This window comes from Lissotriton helveticus, chromosome 5_1 (assembly GCF_964261635.1).
Source record: "Lissotriton helveticus chromosome 5_1, aLisHel1.1, whole genome shotgun sequence".
Lineage (NCBI taxonomy): Eukaryota > Metazoa > Chordata > Amphibia > Caudata > Salamandridae > Lissotriton > Lissotriton helveticus.
Window position 1 is genome coordinate 1,237,350,514 of NC_136065.1, and position 21,673 is coordinate 1,237,372,186.

Genomic DNA, 21,673 nt, shown 5'->3' on the forward strand with positions numbered 1-21,673 from the left:
GGGCTTGGCCCATGTCTGATGGCCAATAGTGAATGCCCCAAAATTTTGCACTGTCACCTGTAAGCACCAACTCGGTTTTTCCAGGGTTTAATTTTAGGTGGTTTTGGTTCACCCAAGTTTGGATGAACCTCATGGTGGTCTGCAAATGAGAGATGGAGAGGGTGGAATTGTCAACAGTAAAGAGTAATTGCAGGTCGTCCGCGTAGTTGAACACAGATACCTGCATTTCTCTTAGGGCCTTGATTATAGGGAGAATGTATATATTGAATAGATGGGGTGACAGTGATGAGCCCTGAGGGACTCCACAGGTGATGGGCCTTTTAGGGCCGACCAGGGTGCCAAGGTGAACCGACTGGGAATGATTCTCCGAAAAGGACCGCAGCCAGTCAGCAGCAAGGCCCCTGATGCCAACCTGATTGACACGGTCGATCAGAATATCATGGTCGACCGTGTCAAATGCGGCCGACAAATCCAGAAGCACCAGGGCCTGAGGGGAGTGCCTATCAGCGCAGTCACGGAGAGAGTCCAAAACCTCGACTACCACTGCCTCGGTTGAATGGGCGGGGCGGAAGCCTGCCTGGTGGGAATCAAGGCCATTTGAGCCCTCCAAGAAGTTGGACAGATGTTTTGCCACATGGGCTTTCAAAACTTTAGCCAAAAAAGGGAGCAAAGAGATTGGCCGATAGTTTGCCATGCAGGAGAGGTCTGCCCCAGGTTTCTTCAAGAGTGGAATGACTGTTGCTTCCTTAAAGGCAAGCGGTACTAGACCAGCTGTTAAAGAGTCATTCAGCAGAGTAAAGGCCGGGGTCGGGACGGAAGACAGACATTCTTTAAGGATGTAAGGTGGACATTTGTCGGAGGGTGCCCCTGACTTGACTCTTGCTAGTAGCTCTAGGAATTGCTCTGAGGTCATAGTAGGGAAGCTGTTTAATGTGACCTTGGTGGTGGTATAGGAAGCAGAGGGGGCATTGCCAGAGGAACTGGGAATGCTCATCTTGATGTCCACTATTTTGTCAATAAAATAAGTATTGAGGGCATCACAGAAGGTCTGGGTTGGACTCACCCTAGGGCGGACACTGTCTAGATTAGTCAGTTCATTTAAGATTGAGAAGACCTGCTTGGGTCTGTCTGCTGAGTTGAGGATCCGTGATGAAAAATAAGCAGATTTAGTGGCAAGAATGGCCTTCATGTACACCTTCCTAGCCTTGGTAGACTCAGATTTTAAATCGGGCGAGTAGCAGTGTCGCCACTTTCGCTCAATTTGGCGTAGGGATAGTTCCTTATTTTTTAAATCTTGGGAGAACCAACGTTGAGCGTCAGCTCGCCGGGCCAGTTTAGTATCTTTATAGGGTGCGTGGATATCGCTAGCGTTTTGAAGCCAGCCGGCCCAGTTGGATTCGGCAGAGTTGATATCAGAATAGGGGAGAGGAACCGTGTTGTTTAGGGTTTTTATAAATTCAGGTCCCAGTCTAATCAGATGAGTTGACTGAGGTTGGTACTTAACACCTGTTGGTGCTATTTTAGTTAAAACTTTAAAATTTCATAATCATATTCCCCTATAGGATTGTTGCCATTTGGTGTAATTTATTTCAATTAACTCTACTTTTCCACATTAGTTTGGACGTATTTTTGTGTTGTGTTTTGAATGTATTACAATTTTCATACAGTTTTCATAAATACTTGAAAGTAAACCTATCCTCTATGTGCCATGGCTAACGGGGGATTGAGAGCAGATTGATTTAATGACTGTTCACCATGACAAGGATTGTATATTTTGCATAATGTGGTTAGACACCCCGTTAATTTATGACCCAGTTTTTTACAAGAAGTGTTTCCAGATTACTGTGCTGTCTTTAGCTGCGTATACACTATAATTATATTCAACCCAGACATGTCCTATCCTATAATTAGTGTAATAACCATGAGTATCATAACCTGATAGATTTTGTTGGAAATCTTTTCTCTCCCATATCTACTTCCCTGAATCTAAATACAAAATGAATGTGTGTATTTTACATGTCTCATTTTACTTAGACTAGGCATGGCATAAATGTCACATATTGATCACAGTCAGTTGCTCTTACGTAATATTTGGCATCTCTTTTACACATTTTAAAGCTTACATTACCATTGCATATGTTAACATTGGCAACTAGATATATCTTTCAAATTCAATATGATCTTAGAAATTATGTTGACAAAAACTGCATTGTGATTCCAAGTGTAAAGTGTATTGATAATATAATTGGCTTTGATGAGCTCCTGCTCATGACATTATAGTAGACACATCATAAGTTCCGGGGGGTCTTCTGGTGTATTGTATGTAAAGCATATAATATTTATTTCTTTATTCAAAAGGTTTGGTTACATAGACATGAACTCTCTCTTGGTTCAAACACTGAAGACTACAAGCAATACCACCATAGGCATAGATACCCGGTTGTTGATTTGTTGGACTAAAGTACTGATTTCAAAGAGTACCGTAAGTGTCATCCTACCACACACAGCTTTCATTCTCAAAAGGCATACATGTTGTGTCTTCCTTTAGCAAAGTTAGTCTTTGAGCAGCTGCAGGCCTGGTTACCATATTATAGATTGCTCACCATTAGTTTGGATCTTGCATTGTTTTTGCCTTCTGACTATTTTTTGGCATGTTGTAAGGTAATGCAGCATTATAAAGTCTTCTTAATCTGTTATATTCTTGTAGGAATGAATTATTTTTGGTTTGTTTCTCTTCTTTAAAATCAGTTAGAAATAATCCATCTAGAATGCATTCTCTGGACAATGCATCATAATCCATTCCTTCTTTGAAGACCTTCTTGCTAATGTTAATAATTACAACATCTACTTTATGGGCCTTATTTAAAGTTTGGCAGACAAGGTACTCTATCAGAAACATAGCAGGATACCATGTCAACCTCACTAACAGCTTGCCCCACTTTTTATAATGGGGAAAATCATCATGCTTCTGCTACTGGAACCACCACTGGCTCTGCTGGTGGAAACGTTTGACAGATGGACAGACTGTGATATTGGTCAAAGTACTTCAGACCTCCTGCCCTTCTTAGTGTAGCTGGATACAACTCCCAGTAGTCAGGAACATTTATTTTCTAAAATAACTGACACTTTGGGAGTTTGTTTTTAAAAGCCATAAAACTTTACTGTGTGAGTACATTGAATATGCCATGCACACACTGATGCTTTACTGCCTTGAAGGGAATCACCTAGGCCACGACTCCACTTAAGGTACAGAGATTTCTGCCAGAGTGGCAGAGATCTCTTAATATGGCAGTTTTTAAGGTATTCTTTAATCCTGTTGTATTTGAAATGTTCATATCTATTTTTGAAGTTTGTCCATAGCTTGAGCACAGGATTGATCTATGAAGCATAAAAGAATAGGGGGTTGATGTACTCTTTGTAGAAATTCCCTGAATACTGAATCCAACATGCATGGCATTTCATTTCAGAAATACAGTTTCCTTCACATTTGTCCTAAGTATGTTTAAGAAACAATAGTGCACATTTCCCACATATGTATGTTTTACAAAATTCTTCTATTTGAAACATTTGTGCATTGTGCCATATTTGTGGTGGGTGTTTCACAGCAACACCCATTGATTTTGATGCTGTCCCCTATTTACAAGGGTGGCATGAATCGGAGGCAGTGCCTAAATTATGAGCAGGGAGAACCTAGTCTTAACATGGAGAAACTTGAAGAAATGCTTTATTTCTCTTCATTGTTGCTGTTTCAATGTGTGATGTATTGTGAAGCACACATAGAAACAGCAAAATGCCATGAATGATTGTTTATTGGTAGGAAGGTATCCCTTCATCATTAGTAAAAAGATGATGTAAAACTTCTATGTGTGCTGCACAATGCAGTACACATAGAAGTTTCAGATTGCCTTTTGTGATTGTTCATGTGTCGAAAGAGACACCTTCCTGCATATAAACAACCACCCCCTCAATGAAGGCATCCTTGCACTGTGGTACAAGTGTGCCTGTGTTGGCGCTAGGCAGTTTAATATAGCTCCAGTACAAGGGAAAATGTAAGGATGTGCCTTATCTTTGTAAATACAGCTCATCCCTGCTTTTCAGAATGGCGGAGCGTGGAGTTAGCATTTTGTGCTGAACGCCAATCTCTGCCATTCCTTTGCAAATATTCCCCTATATGGTTTCACACAAACAATGTATCATTCTTTGCTTTAAATACTTATGACATGTTTGAGTGAATCAGAACTAAAATTAGATTTTGTACCATCAAAACCATAATAACAAGTATTTAAGGTCTCTTAAAGAGTGGCTCACTTGTTGCAACTAGTTAATTTCTAGAATTCTGGTCTGTAATCATGCTTCACTCATAAAATTAGGAGAAGTAAAGTTTCACAATGTATATGACATGTTGATAATCCTCAATGAGATGTTACTAGATAGAACAGTGAAGAGTGCATACAGATAAGCAAATAAGTGGTTAGTTGAACATCACTATTAGTGTTCCATAAATTTGTGATAATGGGATTGTAGTCACTGATGTATTCTGATTGCTGTTTGTGCTAAGTGTTGTATTTTTTATAATTTTCCAGAAACATTGTGACTTACTCCTGACAGTGCACTAATAATTTGTCTTTTTCCTCAGAATGATCTTGTGAAATCACATCTATTGCTATACTTTTAGCGCAGACAGGGACTCCTTGTTGCACAAACACAAACAATCATGAACCCCAGTGTAGGTGTCTATTTGTTACTGCAAGTTTGCACAAATTGTGGCAGCACATTGACACAGCATAGCTGTCCAACCATGTGTTGATGCAGATTTGTAATTTTGTGATGGGTAAAGGTAATCGAAATAGGGGATTGCCCACTTCAAGGAGCTACGGTATGTGGAGGGAGTGGGTGCTCCATAAGAAGCAGTGCACAAGATAATAACTGTGTAGTAAGATGCTTCTTCGGCTGATGGGGCTTCAGTTTCCAGGGGGACTGACCTCTATGTGAAGAGCTGTACATGGGGAATAGGTATATGGTAGTAGAAGTTGGTCACTTAATGAGGCTTGGGAATCTGAAGTGAAAATGCTCTCTGTGAACACTTCTGTAGAAGATGAAGGTTATGTACAGTGGGGTCTTTTGCGTGGGTGTCTGGAGGCAGTGGACTTATCATATGATTTTCACCTTGTAAAGTGATTTTGTATGTTACTATTGGTGTGCTCTTTGGTCCGAGGTACTCTACCGTGACCACATAGGGGCCATGCTGGCTCCCATATGTTCTCTCATACTTTTCTCATAGAGGGTATAGAAGGTGCTCCAGGAGCTGAAATGAGAGAACATTTTCTATATTTTCAAATAACTTCCTTAGGCATGTAAGATTAAAGTGTCATTCTGTGTAAAACATGTATTTCTAACAGAAGAGAAGCTTGTCAGATGATACCCTACCACTGCAGCCTCCCACTGTGCTCAACTGATCAACTTGAACAGCTAGTTTGCTAATATTCTGTATCATGACATAAGTGTGGCACAACAAAGGCCATCTTGATGGATTCAAAGCTGTAAAACCTCGAAGCATTTCCTTGTGAACTTAACAAAATGAGGGGGTTTGTTTGGTAATAGAAACTATGGTTAGTGCTCTAGCAGGTCAAAATGAGGACACATTTTCTATGAGTTCTCATATTTATTATCCATGTCAGTAAACCATTGTGACATGAAAGATGAAACATGTAATTTATTCATCAGCAGCAGTCTGCCAGCAATGTCATTAATGATGGCATTTGAGAGGTCATCAGTGAGGTTATCAATGGTATCATGTAGCAGGTCATGAGTGATTTAATATATGAGGTTATTAAGCAGTGCATGATGGGTGCGCAAATTATAGTTGGATCACTGAACTATACTTGGTAAATTTCAGCATTTTTTTTGTTTATACATGTTAGTTTCTAACCATTGAACACATAAACACACCCACATTTATATAGTTATATATGTGTGTGTCACTTACAAAATATAGAATACAAAAGTATAGAAGACAAAAATATCGAAGTAAAAATATAGAAAGCAAAAATATCGAAGTCCTATCTACAAACAGGTAACTACAAAAATATGGAATCAAAAATATCGAAAAAAATAATATAGTTAGTCAAAATATCGAATTTTTTTAAATGTCTTAAAAGTAATTTAAAATTATTGAAATAATAACTATAATTAACTAAAACATACTTAAAATACTTAAATAACTTTAACATTATTAAATAATTAATTTAAGTTAAAAATAATAAACATACAATTTGATTTTTTAACACATATATATAAAAACATAATATTAATTAAAATATTTTTTTACTGTAGGATAGAGGGAGGGTAAAATTTACTATTACCACTCCAGCAACTGCAACAGTAGGGTAAACATTGGATAGCATAGGGGTAAAAATTACTATTCCCACTCCAGTGAGTGCAACAGTAGGGAAAGCGTTAGATAGTGTAGGGGTAAAAATTACTATTCCCACTCCAGTGAGTGCAACAGTAGGGAAAGCGTTGGATAGCGTAGGGGTAAAAATTACTATTCCCACTCCAGAGAGTGCAACAGTAAGGAAAGCGTTGGATAGCGTAGGGGTTAAAATTACTATTCCCACTCCAGAGAGTGCAACAGTAGGGAAAGCGTTGGATAGCGTAGGGGTGAAAATTACTATTCCCACTCCAGAGAGTGCAACAGTAAGGAAAGCGTTGGATAGCGTAGGGGTTAAAATTACTATTCCTACTCCAGAGAGTGCAACAGTAGGGAAAGCGTTGGATAGCGTAGGGGTGAAAATTACTATTTCCACTCCAGAGAGTGCAACAGTAGGGAAAGTGTTGGATAACGGGAGGGTAAAAATTACTATTCCCACTCCAGAGAGTGCAACAGTAGAGAAAGTGTTGGATAGCGTAGGGGTAAAAATTACTATTCCCACTCCAGAGAGTGCAACAGTAGGTAAAGTGTTGGATAGCGTAGGGGTAAAAATTACTATTACCACTCCAGAGGGTGCAACAGTAGGGAAAGCGTTGGATACCGTAGGGGTAAAAATTACTATTCCCACTCCAGAGAGTGCAACAGTAGGGAAAGCGTTGGATACCGTAGGGGTAAAAATTACTATTACCACTCTAGTGAGTTTAACAGTAGGGAAAGTAAACATTTAATATATTAATACAAATAAATTAAATATCAATACCAATAAAAAATTAATTAAAATAAATTACAAATTTAAAATTATGTATTAATAAATCAATTAAAATACAAATAAATATTAGTTTTTATATTCATTTCCTATTAATACAATTTAATTACCTATTAACAATTAATTAACAATAAATTAAAAATAAATACCAATAAATAAATAAAAATGATTAATTTAATGACAATTAAATTACTTCCCCAATAAACACACAACCCGCTACTGAAAATAAATTAATAAAATTCACATAATTATCAATTAATCAATTTATAAAAATGAATTATCAATTAAAATTTAATTATGAATTAAAAATGTATTCATTATAAAATAATTAATTAACAATTAATTCAAAATAAATAAAAATAAATAAATTAACATATTTAATTAATTACAATTAAATTACTTCCCACCCTATTCCCCTATAAACCCACAACCCGCTACAGAAAATAAATTAATAAAATAACATATTTATCAATTAATCAATTAATAAAAATGAATTACCAATTAAAAATTAATTACCAATTAAAATGTATTAATTACAAATTAATAATTAATTAACAATTAATCCAAAATAATTAATAAATAAACACATTTAATTAATTACAATTAAATTACTTCCCACCCTATTCCCCTATAAACCCACAACCCGCTACAGAATTAAATTACACAAAAATTAAATAACATAAAAAATCACTTAAAAAAATTTGATATTATTTAAAATTCTATATATCTTAATTACTATATTATATACTTCGATATTTTAACTTTCTTTATTTTAAAAATCGATATTAAATTACTTACCTTCAAAACCATATTTTTCACCACTATATTCTGTCCATTCGATATTTTGTCCATTCTATATTTTTACTTCGATATTTGTGCTATTCTATATTTTTGAATCGATATTATGTCTGTATACCATGTAGAAGATCAATACTTTCTGTTTGTCTGTGCCCTTGCACAACATTTTAATTTAACATCATTTATTTGGTTTTGCAATTATTTTGCTGTTCTAAACTGTAAACTACATTGGTTTTAATATTAAAATTGTAATCCAATCTTACTACAAAACTAAAAAGGTCTTGAAATATTTACAAATTAATCATATGTTTTAAACTGTGTTGTCAAATAAATAATGGAATGTTTAGGTTAAACTTTTTTAATGCTATATAATTCAATATTAAATGTAGTTTAAGATTCATTGGAACTGTAAAAGATGTTTACAAAAGCAATTTAACTAAATATATTTTGTAAAATGAACTTATCACACACTGCGCTCTGACAGAACATCCCTTTGACACAATACACTGTTGACAGCATAAACCTCAAACATTGCAGCCCTCTTATACTCCAGTAGTGCTAAACCTCAACATTTTCTTATTCCAGCCCTCCCACACTCCAGTCGTCTCACACTCCTCCCATCCAGAACTCCTCCTTTGAAGCTACAACCACTTGACACTCAATTCCATCTAACACTCCAGCCCACTGTCATGTCTTAGACTCTCTTATCATTCCCTTGTAATTTGTTTCCTGAAAACCTAGCCCAGTGCCACTCAGCTCTTCTTGAATCAAACTCTCTTTTGGCATCCCTTTTACAATGTATTGATTTTTTCATGCTCAATTTTACAACAATCATTGTCTCTGATTTATTTCCAGCTATAGCAACTTGGTTACAGGCAGTTACTGTCATTTATCAGGCATGGGAGAAGTAAAATACCTTGTGTTGTTGCTCTTGTAGTAGCTGTTGGAAAAGAAAGAGAAGACAATCTTAGCCCTCATTCACAGTCATTGATTATTATGGTTCAAGAGTAAGACATGACTTTTAACAATTTCTTTTTAAAACACAGACTGTCCACTATGATACTTTCAATAAAGTATGTGACAACCATTGCCTCTTTTAATTTGGATTACTTAGTTTGAATTACCATTCTTTTCATCTTCTTTCATTGTTGGTGATGACCTACAGGTAGGTATGGCAGTTGCATTGAAGAGGGATCTCACCTACAACTCAACGGCCCAATCCTACACAGTCCTCCTACAGGATAAATGTCAAAAAGCTAAAAGGACACATTACTCATACCCACTAAACCTAACTACAAGCCATAAATTCAAGTGCAGACCTAACCCCTTAAGCTTTATACAACAGGTAAGCATTCAAATAAGCCTAATGCCAACATATCTATCTAAACACAAACATAAATCCCTAAATGTGTACACCTTAATCATAATCCCCTAAGTCCAAAACCCTTGTTCAGCACCTGAATGACTATTTCTAATCATAATATACCTACTAGTCAATTCCACCCTCTAAATCCAGATCTCTAATCTTAAGGCTAAATAACTGTGAAACTTTTTAGTAATAATAATGTAAACTAGTTTAATACGAAGTTTAGAAGTGTGTTTATTAATATGAGTTAGTTGTGCCACAAGTTGGTGAAACCACCATGTTATTTAATAAAGATCCTGTTTCTGCCTCTGCTTTCTAGTCTTGCATTCACTTCCCCCCATCAGGCCCCCCCGGGCAACTCCTTTCCACACAGGCTCCACAGAAAGTAAACAAAACTGATGTAATGTTTTTCATTCACCATGAATTCAAAGGGTTTATTAAAATGTACTATGTAGTTTGTAACTTTCAAGGTTTCTTTCATCCTGTTTCCATGGTCTATTTCAGCTTCATACATTCATGAAGAGCTTTTTCTAAATGTTGCAAGTTATGTTCAAATGGTCTCCGATAGACAGTATCAATAGAAAGCAGTATTGCTTATTTAGAAAATGGGATAGTGCTGCTCACTGACTTGAAATTCTCTGATTTGCCAATTAACTTCATCAAGAGATCATGCCATGCTCAATCTCTGCTTTAGTTAATATTTAATGCAACAATTGTGTATAAAATCTACTTGATTTTGGTGCACCTGTGAGAATTGTCCTTGCAGATTTTCACGTTCCATTAGGGCTTTTAGCTAACTTGTCTTGATGTTGTTGCTTATTTGGTACTTAGAATGATTTCAGACTTTTAACTACTCTTTATTACCTTTGCACTTTGAGCCTGCATGGCATTTATCCTGTATGTCTTGATATTTGAGTTTTCTGTAATAAAACCCTTTAACTTCACTGCTTTTGTACTAGTGATCTGAAGATTTTGGAATATCAAAGTTATTGGGGTATGTTAGACCTGGCATCATTGGCGTGAGTCTTCCTTCCATTTTTGACGGATTGCCTCCTCTGTTTTGATATGTTTTTGCTGGTTATATGCTTTGGGCACTGTGCCACTGCTATTCAGTGCCACAGTGCAAGTGCCCCCTATGTTAAATTGATGTACTAATTGTTGATTCCATGATTGGGTTATTTGATTTACCTGTCAGCCCCTAGTACAGTGCACCATGTGTGTCCAGGGCTTGTAAATCAAATGCTGCTGGTGGGCTTGCAGCACTGGTTGTGCCACCCACAGAAGCAGCTTGTAAAGTGTGTCTCAGACCTGCCTTCGCAAGGCCTGTGTGCAGTCTAGCACTGCCATGTCGACTTGGCAAGTGCACCCACAGTGGTAGGCCCAAGGGCAGGGTGCATTGTAAGTATAAGGTAGGACATCCTCTGATGTGTGTAGCATGTCCTAATAGTGAACTACAGCCATTTTTGATTTTCACTATTGAAGGCTACCTGTTCTCCATAGGCTAGAATGGGCAGTTAGATAATTACATTCTTATAAACCTAACTGACTCAGGGAACATGGTAGAAATTCGAATTTAGTATGCCTTAACTCAGAATAATAAAATACATCTTTATTAAAGTGGGTTTTAATATTCTGTGTTAGAAAATACCACTTTTAGAAAGTAGGTATTTTCTTGCCTAACTGTCCAGGCCTGTCTCTGCTGGGCTGTGTATTCCTTGTCTGGGTTTGTGAGTGACAGGGCTGGGGGATTCCAGGAGACAAGCTGGGGCAGCCCAGTGGTGAATAGAGAGATCTGTATCTAGATGGGAGGGAGGAGTTGCACCTGGGACCTGAATAGGGCTGGGCCTTCCCTCTACAATGCTGGCTCCATCTCCTGTGGCTTGTCTGATGTCTCTGCCCTGCACTGTGATAGGTGAGAAGGAATCTTGTCAACAAAGTGCTGCAGAGCTGTTTCTTCCCTCCCCTGTGCTGGCACCACCTCCTATGGGGCGGCTGATGTCTTCCCTTCACAGTGAAAGGAAGAAGAGAGTCATGTAAACAAAGTGCTCAGGAACTGGTTTGGACTAGGCAGAGGCCTCTCTGCCTTCAGAGAACAAAGGATTTTGGGGTATAAATATTGGAACCCTGATCCCAAGAAATTAGATCACTTCTGGAACAAGAAACCTTTTGCCAAGGAGAAGAACCACGGAAGCTGCAGACGTTTGACTGCCCCTCTGCCAGTGTGCTGTTTGCTGGGTTGGCCTGCAGTGGTTGCTTCATTGCCAAGGAAAGGGGAAGGAACTTCTTAAGGACTTTCATCATCTACAGAATATTCTCCAAGGGCTTGCACTGCGCTTGCCTCCTGCTGAAGTCTCAGGGACAAAAGACTTCATCCCCAGCTCCCCTCTGAATTTCCTTGCTGGGAATTCTCAACCCCAGACATTTGCGTGTCGCTGGGAGCTGGAAGCGCGACGCATCGAGAGGAAGCGTGTCGCCGCTGCAGCTGAAATTGTTGCATCGCTGGAGAAGCGAGCGTTCGCCGCATATCCCTGGAAGTGTGTGTTCATCGAAGCTGCCTGCTGTCTCATCACCGGAGAAGCGTGACACCATTGAGAGAGTTGCCATCGCACTACCGGAGAAGCGTGTTGGAGGGCCTGTCGCGGTTCCAAAGCACAGAGTCGTCGCAAGGCCGTCAGGGCTCCTACGCATCATCATAGCAGCGTTATCGCATTGCCGCATCAAGGGCGCCATCTTCTCGCATCGCAACGGGATCATCGCATCAAGGCGCCAATCTTGCGCACCGCAACGGGCCCGCAGGCTGAGAATCTACACATCACCTCCGCACCGGTAAGGATTACGGTGCATCCCCTACTCTGTGCAAGCATTGAGGCAGGAAGCATAATTTCCCCCGGATCGGGGAACCAACGCATAGCCCCTTTTGCGAGCCTTTTGTTTACTTTGCGTTACGCTTCCAGGTACTTTGTTGAGAACTTTGTCGCATTTATCATCAACTTGAACTAAGCAACATTTAACATCTTTAAGTCAATTTTAAGTATAGTATTGTGGATTTTTGTCGTTTGTGGTCTTGTGTTTGAGTCTATATAAAGAATACTGATTTTTTATAAAACCTATGTTGTGTCCCTCTGTAGTGTTTTCACTGTATTACTGTGGATATTCACAAATGCTTAACACACTGCCTCTGAGATAAGCCTGTCTGCTCGTGCCAAGCTACCAAGGGGGTGCGCAGGAGTTATTAAGGAGTGCAATCCCCTTATCCTGACTTAGAAGTAAGGGTCCCTATTTGGACAAAGTTGAATACCATTGCCAACTAAAGACCCCCAGACCTAACAGTGTACAGTACTAAAAGATGAAGCTTCCACTTCGATAGACTGATAGGGGAGGATGGTTGTGTAGGAGCACCTCCTCTTAGTGATAGGTCCTCAAAAGAGATCCTGATCTTTAATGTCCATCCCGAGAGAATAGTGGACTTTGCCTAAACCATGGAGGGCTCCAGTCTCTGGTTTCTATCCCAGGGAAGCTGACTACCTGTGTGATTTGGAGTGTAAGTAATAATAGGGCACACTTAATGATATATGGTGTGTATTTGTGATGTATGTTGAAGTATGAGGCTGTGATATGGATTGTCATGCAGTTTGTGAGATGTTTGGATTTGTAGAATTCATTGTTGGTTCAATTGGTGAATAAATTACAGTACTGTTGATGTATTATTCATATGTGTAAATTCAATTGTTGATTATTGTTTGGTTGAGTTCCTTTATAGATTGAGATGATCTTGAGATATTGTGGTTTATGGTAGTGTGCTCTAATAATGCTCCTTGTGAGGACGTAGCTAACAAATACAGATAGAGTATCGAGTTTCTGAGAAAGATGGTACAGGATTATGATTTCAATTGTATAAATATTTTGTGAGCTTCACAAGAGCAAAACGAATTGGTGCATGCTTTTCTGAGAGGCGTATGCACATTTCCAAGAAACACAGTGAGTCCATGATCCTGAGAAAGATGGTATCAGGCGTTTCATGTCTGTTTTTGTCTTGGGTGTGAGAGAAGAGCTTAGTAATCCTAAATAGCAAAGTAAATTGTGTTGACAGACAAAGAGAAATGACGTGATTTCAAAGCTAGCTAATTATAGCAGTAATTGTATAAATCGAAAGCAGAAGCAAATCAAGCAGAAGCTGATGATTGCTCAGACAAAGCAACAGCCACGGCTGGTAGTAGGTTTTCCTGCGGGCTGTGACGTGGGGAGCGGGAGGGGCAGTGTGGGGGTTGTAATGTATAGATTACGGACTTTAACAGGTAAGTAAACATATAAATAAATAAAACGAATTTCGTTGCGCGCACTGCATCGCATTTTGGTGATGCAGTGCACACAACGAATTTCATTTTATTTATTTATATGTTTACTTACCTGTTAAAGTCCGTAATCCATACATTACAACCCCCCACCCTGCCCCTCCCCCTCCCCACGTCACCGCCCTGCAGGAAAATCTACTACCGGCCGCGGCTGCAAAGCAATCTGAAAAAGGATCACAGAACCAGATGAGATCAAATGCAAACTCTGAGCAGTCTGGAATGAACATGATGAATCAAATGCAGTATACAGTGATGGGAAATGGAATGATGCATTTGGTGATGCAGTGCACACAACGAAATTCATTTTATTTATTTATATGTTTACTTACCTGTTAAAGTCCGTAATCCATACATTATAAGTCAGTTCACTGTGTGTGTCATAGAAAGATAAACAACATTTTCATCCCATTATCTGTCTTGTGGTGCCAAATCCATCAGTAATTTTATTTCAGATTTCAGATTTAATCTGCTGCATAATGCTATAGAGTTTTTAACTTATGCCAGGCATACTTTTTGATTCCTTTACATAAGTATAGTCAATTCTTTTTGCGTTCCAATTTGTGAATAAAATTCTCATGTGGTGTTAAAGTCCACGGTATGCAGAAAGTGAACACTGAAAGTCCTACACTTTTTAGTCAAACCCTATAGAAAGAGCGAAAAATCTTGAGGTTGATCTGTTATTCAGTCTTAGTGCAATATATAGATTTACATCTAAGAAAAGAGAAGACTGTAAACTTGATACAACTGCCTTGTTAAACCATCTAGCTGACAGTGGACATAAGATCTTCTTAGCAAAAATGCAGTCCTGTAAAAAATAAGGGCCTGATTACAAGTTTATCAATCCATCGGACCCCTGAACCTGTGGCGGTCGGACGGTATTGGGACCAACAGGTAACCACATTCCATGGAAATGGAGCAGAATTCTGGGGCAGTAATATGCTTGGTGGTGCTGCTACGGCACCACAGGCATATTCTGAGTTTCCACACCACTAGCCATTTCATGGCAGTGAGCTCGCCATTAAAAGGCTGGCAGTGGGTAAGAAATGAGGCCCTGCCCTGTACACTGTAATGCATGCAGGGGGCACATGGTGTTCCCTCCCTGTGTGCATGCATGCCCAGTTCCTGCACGGCATGGCCTAACAGCCCATGCCGTGCAGGAACTTGCTTTGGTGTTCCCATTGCGGTGCCATTTTCAAAGGCACGGCTATAGGAACGGCAAAGGACAATTCCTAACCTGGCAGGTGTCTGGCAGCCGTCTTTGGCGGTGTGGGGTGGTGGCGTGCCACCCACTCCACTCCTGCACTGCAAAAGTCATTATCGGACCCTAAGTTACATATTTTGACCATCAAATTGAAGCAGGTGCAAGAAAAGTCCCAACAGAATACATTTCTGCAATTTTGGTAATGAGCGCACCAGCCACACAGATGGAGGTTCAGATGTTTATTGGAATTGTTAGCTATTATGGTCGGTGGATTTCAAACCTTTCCTTGATTGCAAAACCTTTGTTATGGCTGACCCACAGCAACATGCAAGATCTGGTACCATTTGACAACGAATGCACTGGTGCATTTTAGTTTCTGAAAGACAATCTGCACTGTGTGCTAGCAGTGGGACTGCCAGACTATATTCTAACATTTTTCTTGTACTGCTATAAAAAATTGAATGTTCATTGTCAACTCTGACCCAAAGACATGGTGGACTTATATGTCGAATTGCATATCTTTCATCCGTAAGGGATCCAGGATGTTTGAAATCGGTTGCAGATATAAGTGTTGCCTTTTTTTTTATTTATTTTTTTTAACATAAGATTTTTATTGAAAAGAAAGCAGGGTCATTAAACAATCACATATAATATGCAGCAGGAGAATCAAGGTACAAAATAGATACATTGGTACATCAGTGCAAAATTCGAGATAAGGGTCCAGCTCTGATCATGGCTAGTTCCACCGTCGGGGAGTCACATAATTCGCCACGGTACCTATTCCAGGGCCCCCATTTCTTATCCCACTTTGCGGGGCAACCTCTAAATTTGTATACTGTTTTTTCGGCGAGCATACAGCGGTCCATTTCTGCCGTCCAGCCCACCACCAGTGGCCTATCAACAGAGCCCCATTTCATAGTTATTGAGCGTTTAGCAAGCAGGAAGCCAAGTGCCGCCCATTGTAGTTCAAGCTCACTCAGGTCTGTGGCCCCCCAAATGTTAAGGACACATTCCCTTGGAGACAGCGGGACTGGCTTCCCCAGGGAATCTCCCATCTTTCGGACAACCCCCTTCCAGAATTGTTGTACCGCTGGACAGTCCCATAGAACGTGGTAAAAGGTACCCGACAGGCCGCAGCCTCTTAAACACAGGTCGTCAGGACGCCTACCGATTCTAGCCAATAGAGTAGTAGATATGTAGGCCCTGTGTAGTATCTTTAGTTGAATCAATCGGAACCTATGATTAATCGCAGACTCTCTAGGGGACATTAAGGCCGCCCGCCAGTCTTCTTCGTCCAGGGGACCTAAGTCTGTCTGCCATTTATCTCGCAGAGACTGAAAAGTGTTAGGGAAGTTATTACATAACTTACGGTAGGTGTAGGAGATGGCCTTCGAGGGGAGAGGCTCCGAAAGTAGTCTGTCCTCTAAGGGGGCTGTTTCAGGAATGGAGGAGAGATCTGGGACAGCAGAGAGGATAACATGTCTAATTTGGAGGTAGCGGAACAGTTCAGTTCGTGCAAGGGAATACTTGGTCTTCAGTTCGTCAAAAGTCAATATCTTGCCTTTATGTATTAGGGCTCCCACCGTGGAAATGCCTATCGCGTCCCACCGGTCGAATCCCAAGTGGAAGCAAAGGGATCCCAGCCATTGTGATGACCACAGTGGTGTCGCTTTGGTAATTTTGTCTGACCATCCCAGACGCCTGTTGGCCCTATGCCAGATGGCGACTGTTTGGGCCATCGGTCCTACATACCTGTGTCTGCTGTAGAGGGCTCCTAGATAACCCTCTCGCCCTGTCTGGCATCTATCGAGGTGGAAGGCTGGATTCAGAGGTGATCCATGGATCCAGTGGTTGGTGGCCACCAGCTGCGAAGACCAATAGTAAAGACCCAGGTTAGGCAAGGCGATACCTCCGTCGTACCAGCTCTGGGTGAGCTTTTGGAGGGCGATGCGGGCCATCCCGCCGTCCCACAGCAGAAGGCGTATGTCACTCTCCACGGCGATCAAGTAGGAGTCAGGGATCGGGAAAGGACAGTCTTGCAGGGCATACAAAAAGCGTGGAAGTGCCAACATTTTAAATAAGGCCCAGAGGTTCTAGGGTGAGAGCAAAGAGCAGCGGCGACAGGGGGCAACCTTGTCGGGTCCCTCTGTGGAGTCTAAACCGACGAGATGTGCGGCTGTTTACCTGTACTTGGCCCAGGAGGTCAGTGTAAAGGAGCCATACCCATTGGATAAATTTGGGACCAAAGCCGAACCTTAGCAGGACTTCAAAAAGGTAGGACCATTCAATCGAGTCAAACGCCATCGTGGCGTCCAGGGATAAGATGGCGGCGTCTTGTTGTAGCATAGGTTGCCGACTTAGGACATTATTGACTCTTCTCAAATTTAGGGCTGTATTCCGACCCGGAAGGAAGCCCGACTGATCATCATGAATGAGAGAGGGAAGCACAACAAGGAGTCGGTTAGCCAGAAGCTTAGCAAGGATCTTAGCCTCCACGCTAATCAAGGAGATCGGTCTATAGGAACTGCAGCCGGTGGGTGGTTTATTCGGTTTAAGGATAACCGCTATGGAGGCTAGTCGTTGATCAAGTGGCAAGACACCTGCTTCCAAACTGTCCTCATACATATTTTTGAGGTGGGGAACAATGCTGGGAGACATGCCCTTCAGGAACTCAATAGGGACTCCATTGGGGCCCATAGCTTTGCCAGAGTTGACTGCAAAGAGTGCCGTCGTGAGCTCGTCTGCCGTGATGTCGGCGTTAAGCACTTCCTTGTCCTCATCGGAGAGGGTAGGTAGACGCATCTCCTCGAGGAGTTGCCGAGACTCCCCCGAGGTGTAAACCGCCCCAGCTGTATAAATATGTGCTAGATGGTCGGCAAAGGCGTCCACGATCTCCTGCGGGTCCATGGTTGTCGACCCATCTGGTCTCACTATAGAGGACACCCATCGAGCTCCCTGTTCCCGCCGCTCCAGCCAAGCAAGCATCTTCCCTGCGCGGTCGCCGAATTCATAGACGCGGTGGCGTGTGTGGAGTAATCGAGCCTGTGTCTTTTCTCGCTTCAGAGCTCTATAGTTAAGTTGTTGGGCTCGGAGCTGACGGGCCGTGTCTTCTGAGGGGGCAGTGTTGTGGGACATTTCAAGACGTGACAAGTTAGATTCGGCCTGGTGGATCTGGTCGGCATGTTTCCGTATATAACCCATTTTGAGCGCTAGTGCCTTTCCTTTAATGACCGCCATGTATGCCTCCCAGATCGTGACTGCTGAGCGTACAGAACCAACATTTTCCGTAAAGTAGAAATCGGTATGTTCTATCAGACAGTCCTTAATGTCCGGGATCTGCAGAAGCTAAGGGTTGATAATTATGGGGCCTCGGGTGTGTTGGTGGTGGTAGGTTAAATCTACAGTAATTGGAGAGTGGTCGGAAATGCCCTGGGGAAGGCCCTTCGGATGTACGAAGTGTCCGATGTCAGTTGTGGGGCAGAAAAAATAGTCAATCCGGGACATGCTGTTGTGTGCGTTAGAGTAGTGTGTGAAGTAAGACGTGTCAGGGTGGTGGGATCTCCAGATGTCTTCAAGTCCCATAGCCTGTATAAATTCTGATAGAGCAGAGCTCTGCCTATGTGAAGCGCATCTGGGATGGCGGTCGAGATTATCGTTCATTGTCATGTTAAAGTCACCCCCAATGAGAATTGTACCTGTAGGGAGGACTGTCAGTCGGGTGCCTAAGTCTCTAAGGGAATCACGGCCCAGCGTCGGTGGAAGATATGCAGATAAGATATTCAAGGGACGCCCCTCCCAAGAGGCCTCGACTAGTGCAAAGCGGGCCAGGGGGTCAGCCCATGTCTTAGTGCAGGTAAGTGCGAGATTCTTTTTAACCAGTATCCCTGTGCCCCGGGATCCAGAGGTGAAATCCACGTGTACCAGCAGTTTATAGCCGCCTCTGTGCAGTGCCTTGCAGGTGTTGCCCACCAGGTGGGTCTCCTGCAACAATACTATATCGGGTGAGTGGCGTCATAGGTACTGGAGGACTATGCCACATTTAATTCTGTGCCCTAGTCCATTGACATTCCACAACATGATCGTGATGGTTCTAAGAAGGGACTGCGGCATAGTGGTGGATGCTGTGAGATCTATGAAGGAGTGGCCAGAAAACGACCAGCCCGTGCCACCTAGTGGCCGTGGCAAGAAGGAGCGTGGGATCAGGGGGTCGGGAGACCTCCTGAGAGATCAATAGCACCAGATGGATGCCGTATGCCATGTTTGGACCCTGTGAGAGGTGTGGAATGTGACAAGAAAGGACCCTGCTGTGAACAAAGAATGCGATAACCAACAATATTAGAACATTACCCCCTAGAACCCCCATCCCTCCCCATCCAACCCCCCACCCAGCCCCCCTGCCCGCGGATTCAAAACTATCCACACCCCAACTAGGCAGAGTGCCTGTCGCCCTCCCAAACATAGACAGGGTGTGTGGAGAGCCACGAGTGCCCTCGCCTAGATTCTACAAGATGATGGAGCCCAGTGCAACCAAAGTCAATGGTGACAGCAGTGACATTCACATATTACAGAATTTAAGAAAAGACTGGACGGACCCCTGAGTCGGGATCACAAAGGAGAGTGATTGGAGACCTGGAGTAAGTACAAACCAATCAGTACATAGCCGGTTAAGGGTAACAGAGTTCCGCAGTATGCAGCAGGTCGTAGAGCAAAGATCCCCCCTGATCGACCAGCAAAATGGATCCAGACAGTTGAGGGCTTCATCGTTGTCATGAAGCAGGGTCAGTGAACAAATCCTGGCTCTCCGGCAGAGTGTCTGGGCCGGAGTGATCGGCCGACCATCGGCGACGGTTCTGAGTGGCATCTGGCCGACACCACCCCTCGAGCCATTCCCAGACCTCAGCGGGGGATTCAAAGAACCAAGTCTTTCCATCCGATTCAACGTGCAATTTGGCGGGGAATAGCATTACATATTTTATGGCCTGATCACGGAGTGCCTTCTTGACTTCCAGAAAACTGCGCCGACGAGCCTGAACCTTTACTGTGAAGTCAGGGAAGATCAATATCTGGGCGTTGTCCAGGCGCAAGGGCGGGCCCGCTCGTGCCGTCTGAAGGATGACATCACGGTCACGAAAGTTAAAAACCCGAGCTATAATGGGGTGGGGGGGGAGCACCCGGCTTCGGCTTACCGCCCGGGACTCTATGTGCCCGTTCGATGGAGAAGTAGTTAGAAAGCTGCTTTGGCTGTAGATGTTGTAGCACCAAGTTCTCCACAAAGAGATCAGCAGTAGGCCCCTCCATTCGTTCCGGAGCCCCCAGGATGCGGAGGTTGTTGCGCCTAGCGCGCCCTTCATAGTCATCAAGAAGCTCCCCCATTTGCAGCAGCTGCTTTTGGAGTTGGGCCACCTGCTGCTGGAGGGTGGAGGTGTCGTCTACAAGCGCCGTGGTCTTAACTTCTATATCCTTCACCTTGGTGTCCATTTTGCGGAGATCCGCCCGCAGCAGTGTTACCTCGATATTCACAGAGTCTATACGAGTCTCCAGCGATCGCCTCCATCACATCTTCTAGAGTGAGGGCCCGTGCTGCAGGAGGAGGAGTTGCGGTTTTAGGTGCATTGTCGGGATTAGCATCTTTAATCTCCCCTTTAGAGCCCCATGAGAGTTTATTGATTTGTCTCTGGGTGGAGGGCTTACTTCCTCTATTGGAGGCCATCGTGGAAGCCAGAGCGTACAGTATGTCCCAGCGGCGCAGGGTCGAGGCGCGTGCAGGTAAGAGGGGGTCCCCGACACCTCCGCGTAGGTAAGTAGTCACCACGCCTATTAGAACGGTGCCAATAGAGAGTCTCGGGACCAAGCGTGAGCAAGGAAGAATGAGGCTAGGCGACAGTAGGGCACAGGGGGAAGCTAGCGCTCTACTCACAATATTGTAGGTCGCAGATCACGTGCTGTGGCTCACAGCCCGGGGGGGGGCATTTAGTCTGTCCAGGTAGGGTGAGGGGGGGACACCCCGGGACCAGTCCACTCAGCAGGTTCCAGGAGCTATGGGAGAGGTCGCTTCGCCGGTGCACCAGGTCGTAAGGTGTCAGAGTGGGCTCCCTCTAGGCTACAGAGCCAGGTCCAAGGCAATGACCAGACGTCACCTGGTAGCGATCACCAATCGGCACCACCCGCGCTGGATGTGCAGGGTCCCCCTCAACCCGAACGACCCCAGTCCCAGCAGGCTCAAGAAGCCGGGGTGGGCACAGGCCCCCCCGCGTTGGCCTGTAGATGCGTGAGGGGCAGGGCACTACCCCCTGCGCCGCAGGGTCAAGCTCTAGTTCTCTCCGGTCTCCAGCAAGCGATGTGGCCCCACAGAGTGCCAGTGAGTAGTTTGCGGCTCCTGCAGCAGGTCACGGTGATGAAAGGGTAGTCCCCCCAAGCAGCGCAGAAGGCTGTGACTGGAGCAAGCGGGTCAGGGCAGTCCTGTGCAACTCGGAAGCGGTCCGAGGCAGCAGGCCCAAAGCCAGGAACTCGCGTAGATCAGTGCCGGGCGCCGGGGAGGGCCCAGTTCCGGCTGCTGCGTGCGTTGTCAGTGGGGCCCAGCAGGACGGGACCGGCATGGATCGATGGGCGCTCGCTTCTCCAAGCTCCGCCCGGGCCGGATAGTCTGTCCCGTGGCTTCCAGGGTCCCGCAACGGCCCCAGTATCAGGCCCTACCTCTGCCGGCGGTCCCGGCCGCCATTTTGGGGCTGAAGGTTTGCAGGGTATCGGGATCCAGCCGCGG

At 43.3% G+C, this 21,673-nt stretch overlaps 1 protein-coding gene across 3 annotated transcripts in view; it reads right to left on the minus strand.

Annotated features, from left to right (window-relative positions):
- Positions 1–21,673, minus strand: part of LOC144755246 (scavenger receptor cysteine-rich domain-containing protein DMBT1-like) — a 735,795-nt gene that overhangs the window by 284,288 nt on the left and 429,834 nt on the right. For all 3 annotated transcript variants that reach the window (XM_078643989.1, XM_078643988.1, XM_078643987.1), the window contains one exon: positions 8,911–8,934. In XM_078643989.1, the coding sequence (XP_078500115.1) occupies positions 8,911–8,934 (24 nt within the window). The remainder of the gene's footprint in view (positions 1–8,910; positions 8,935–21,673) is intronic.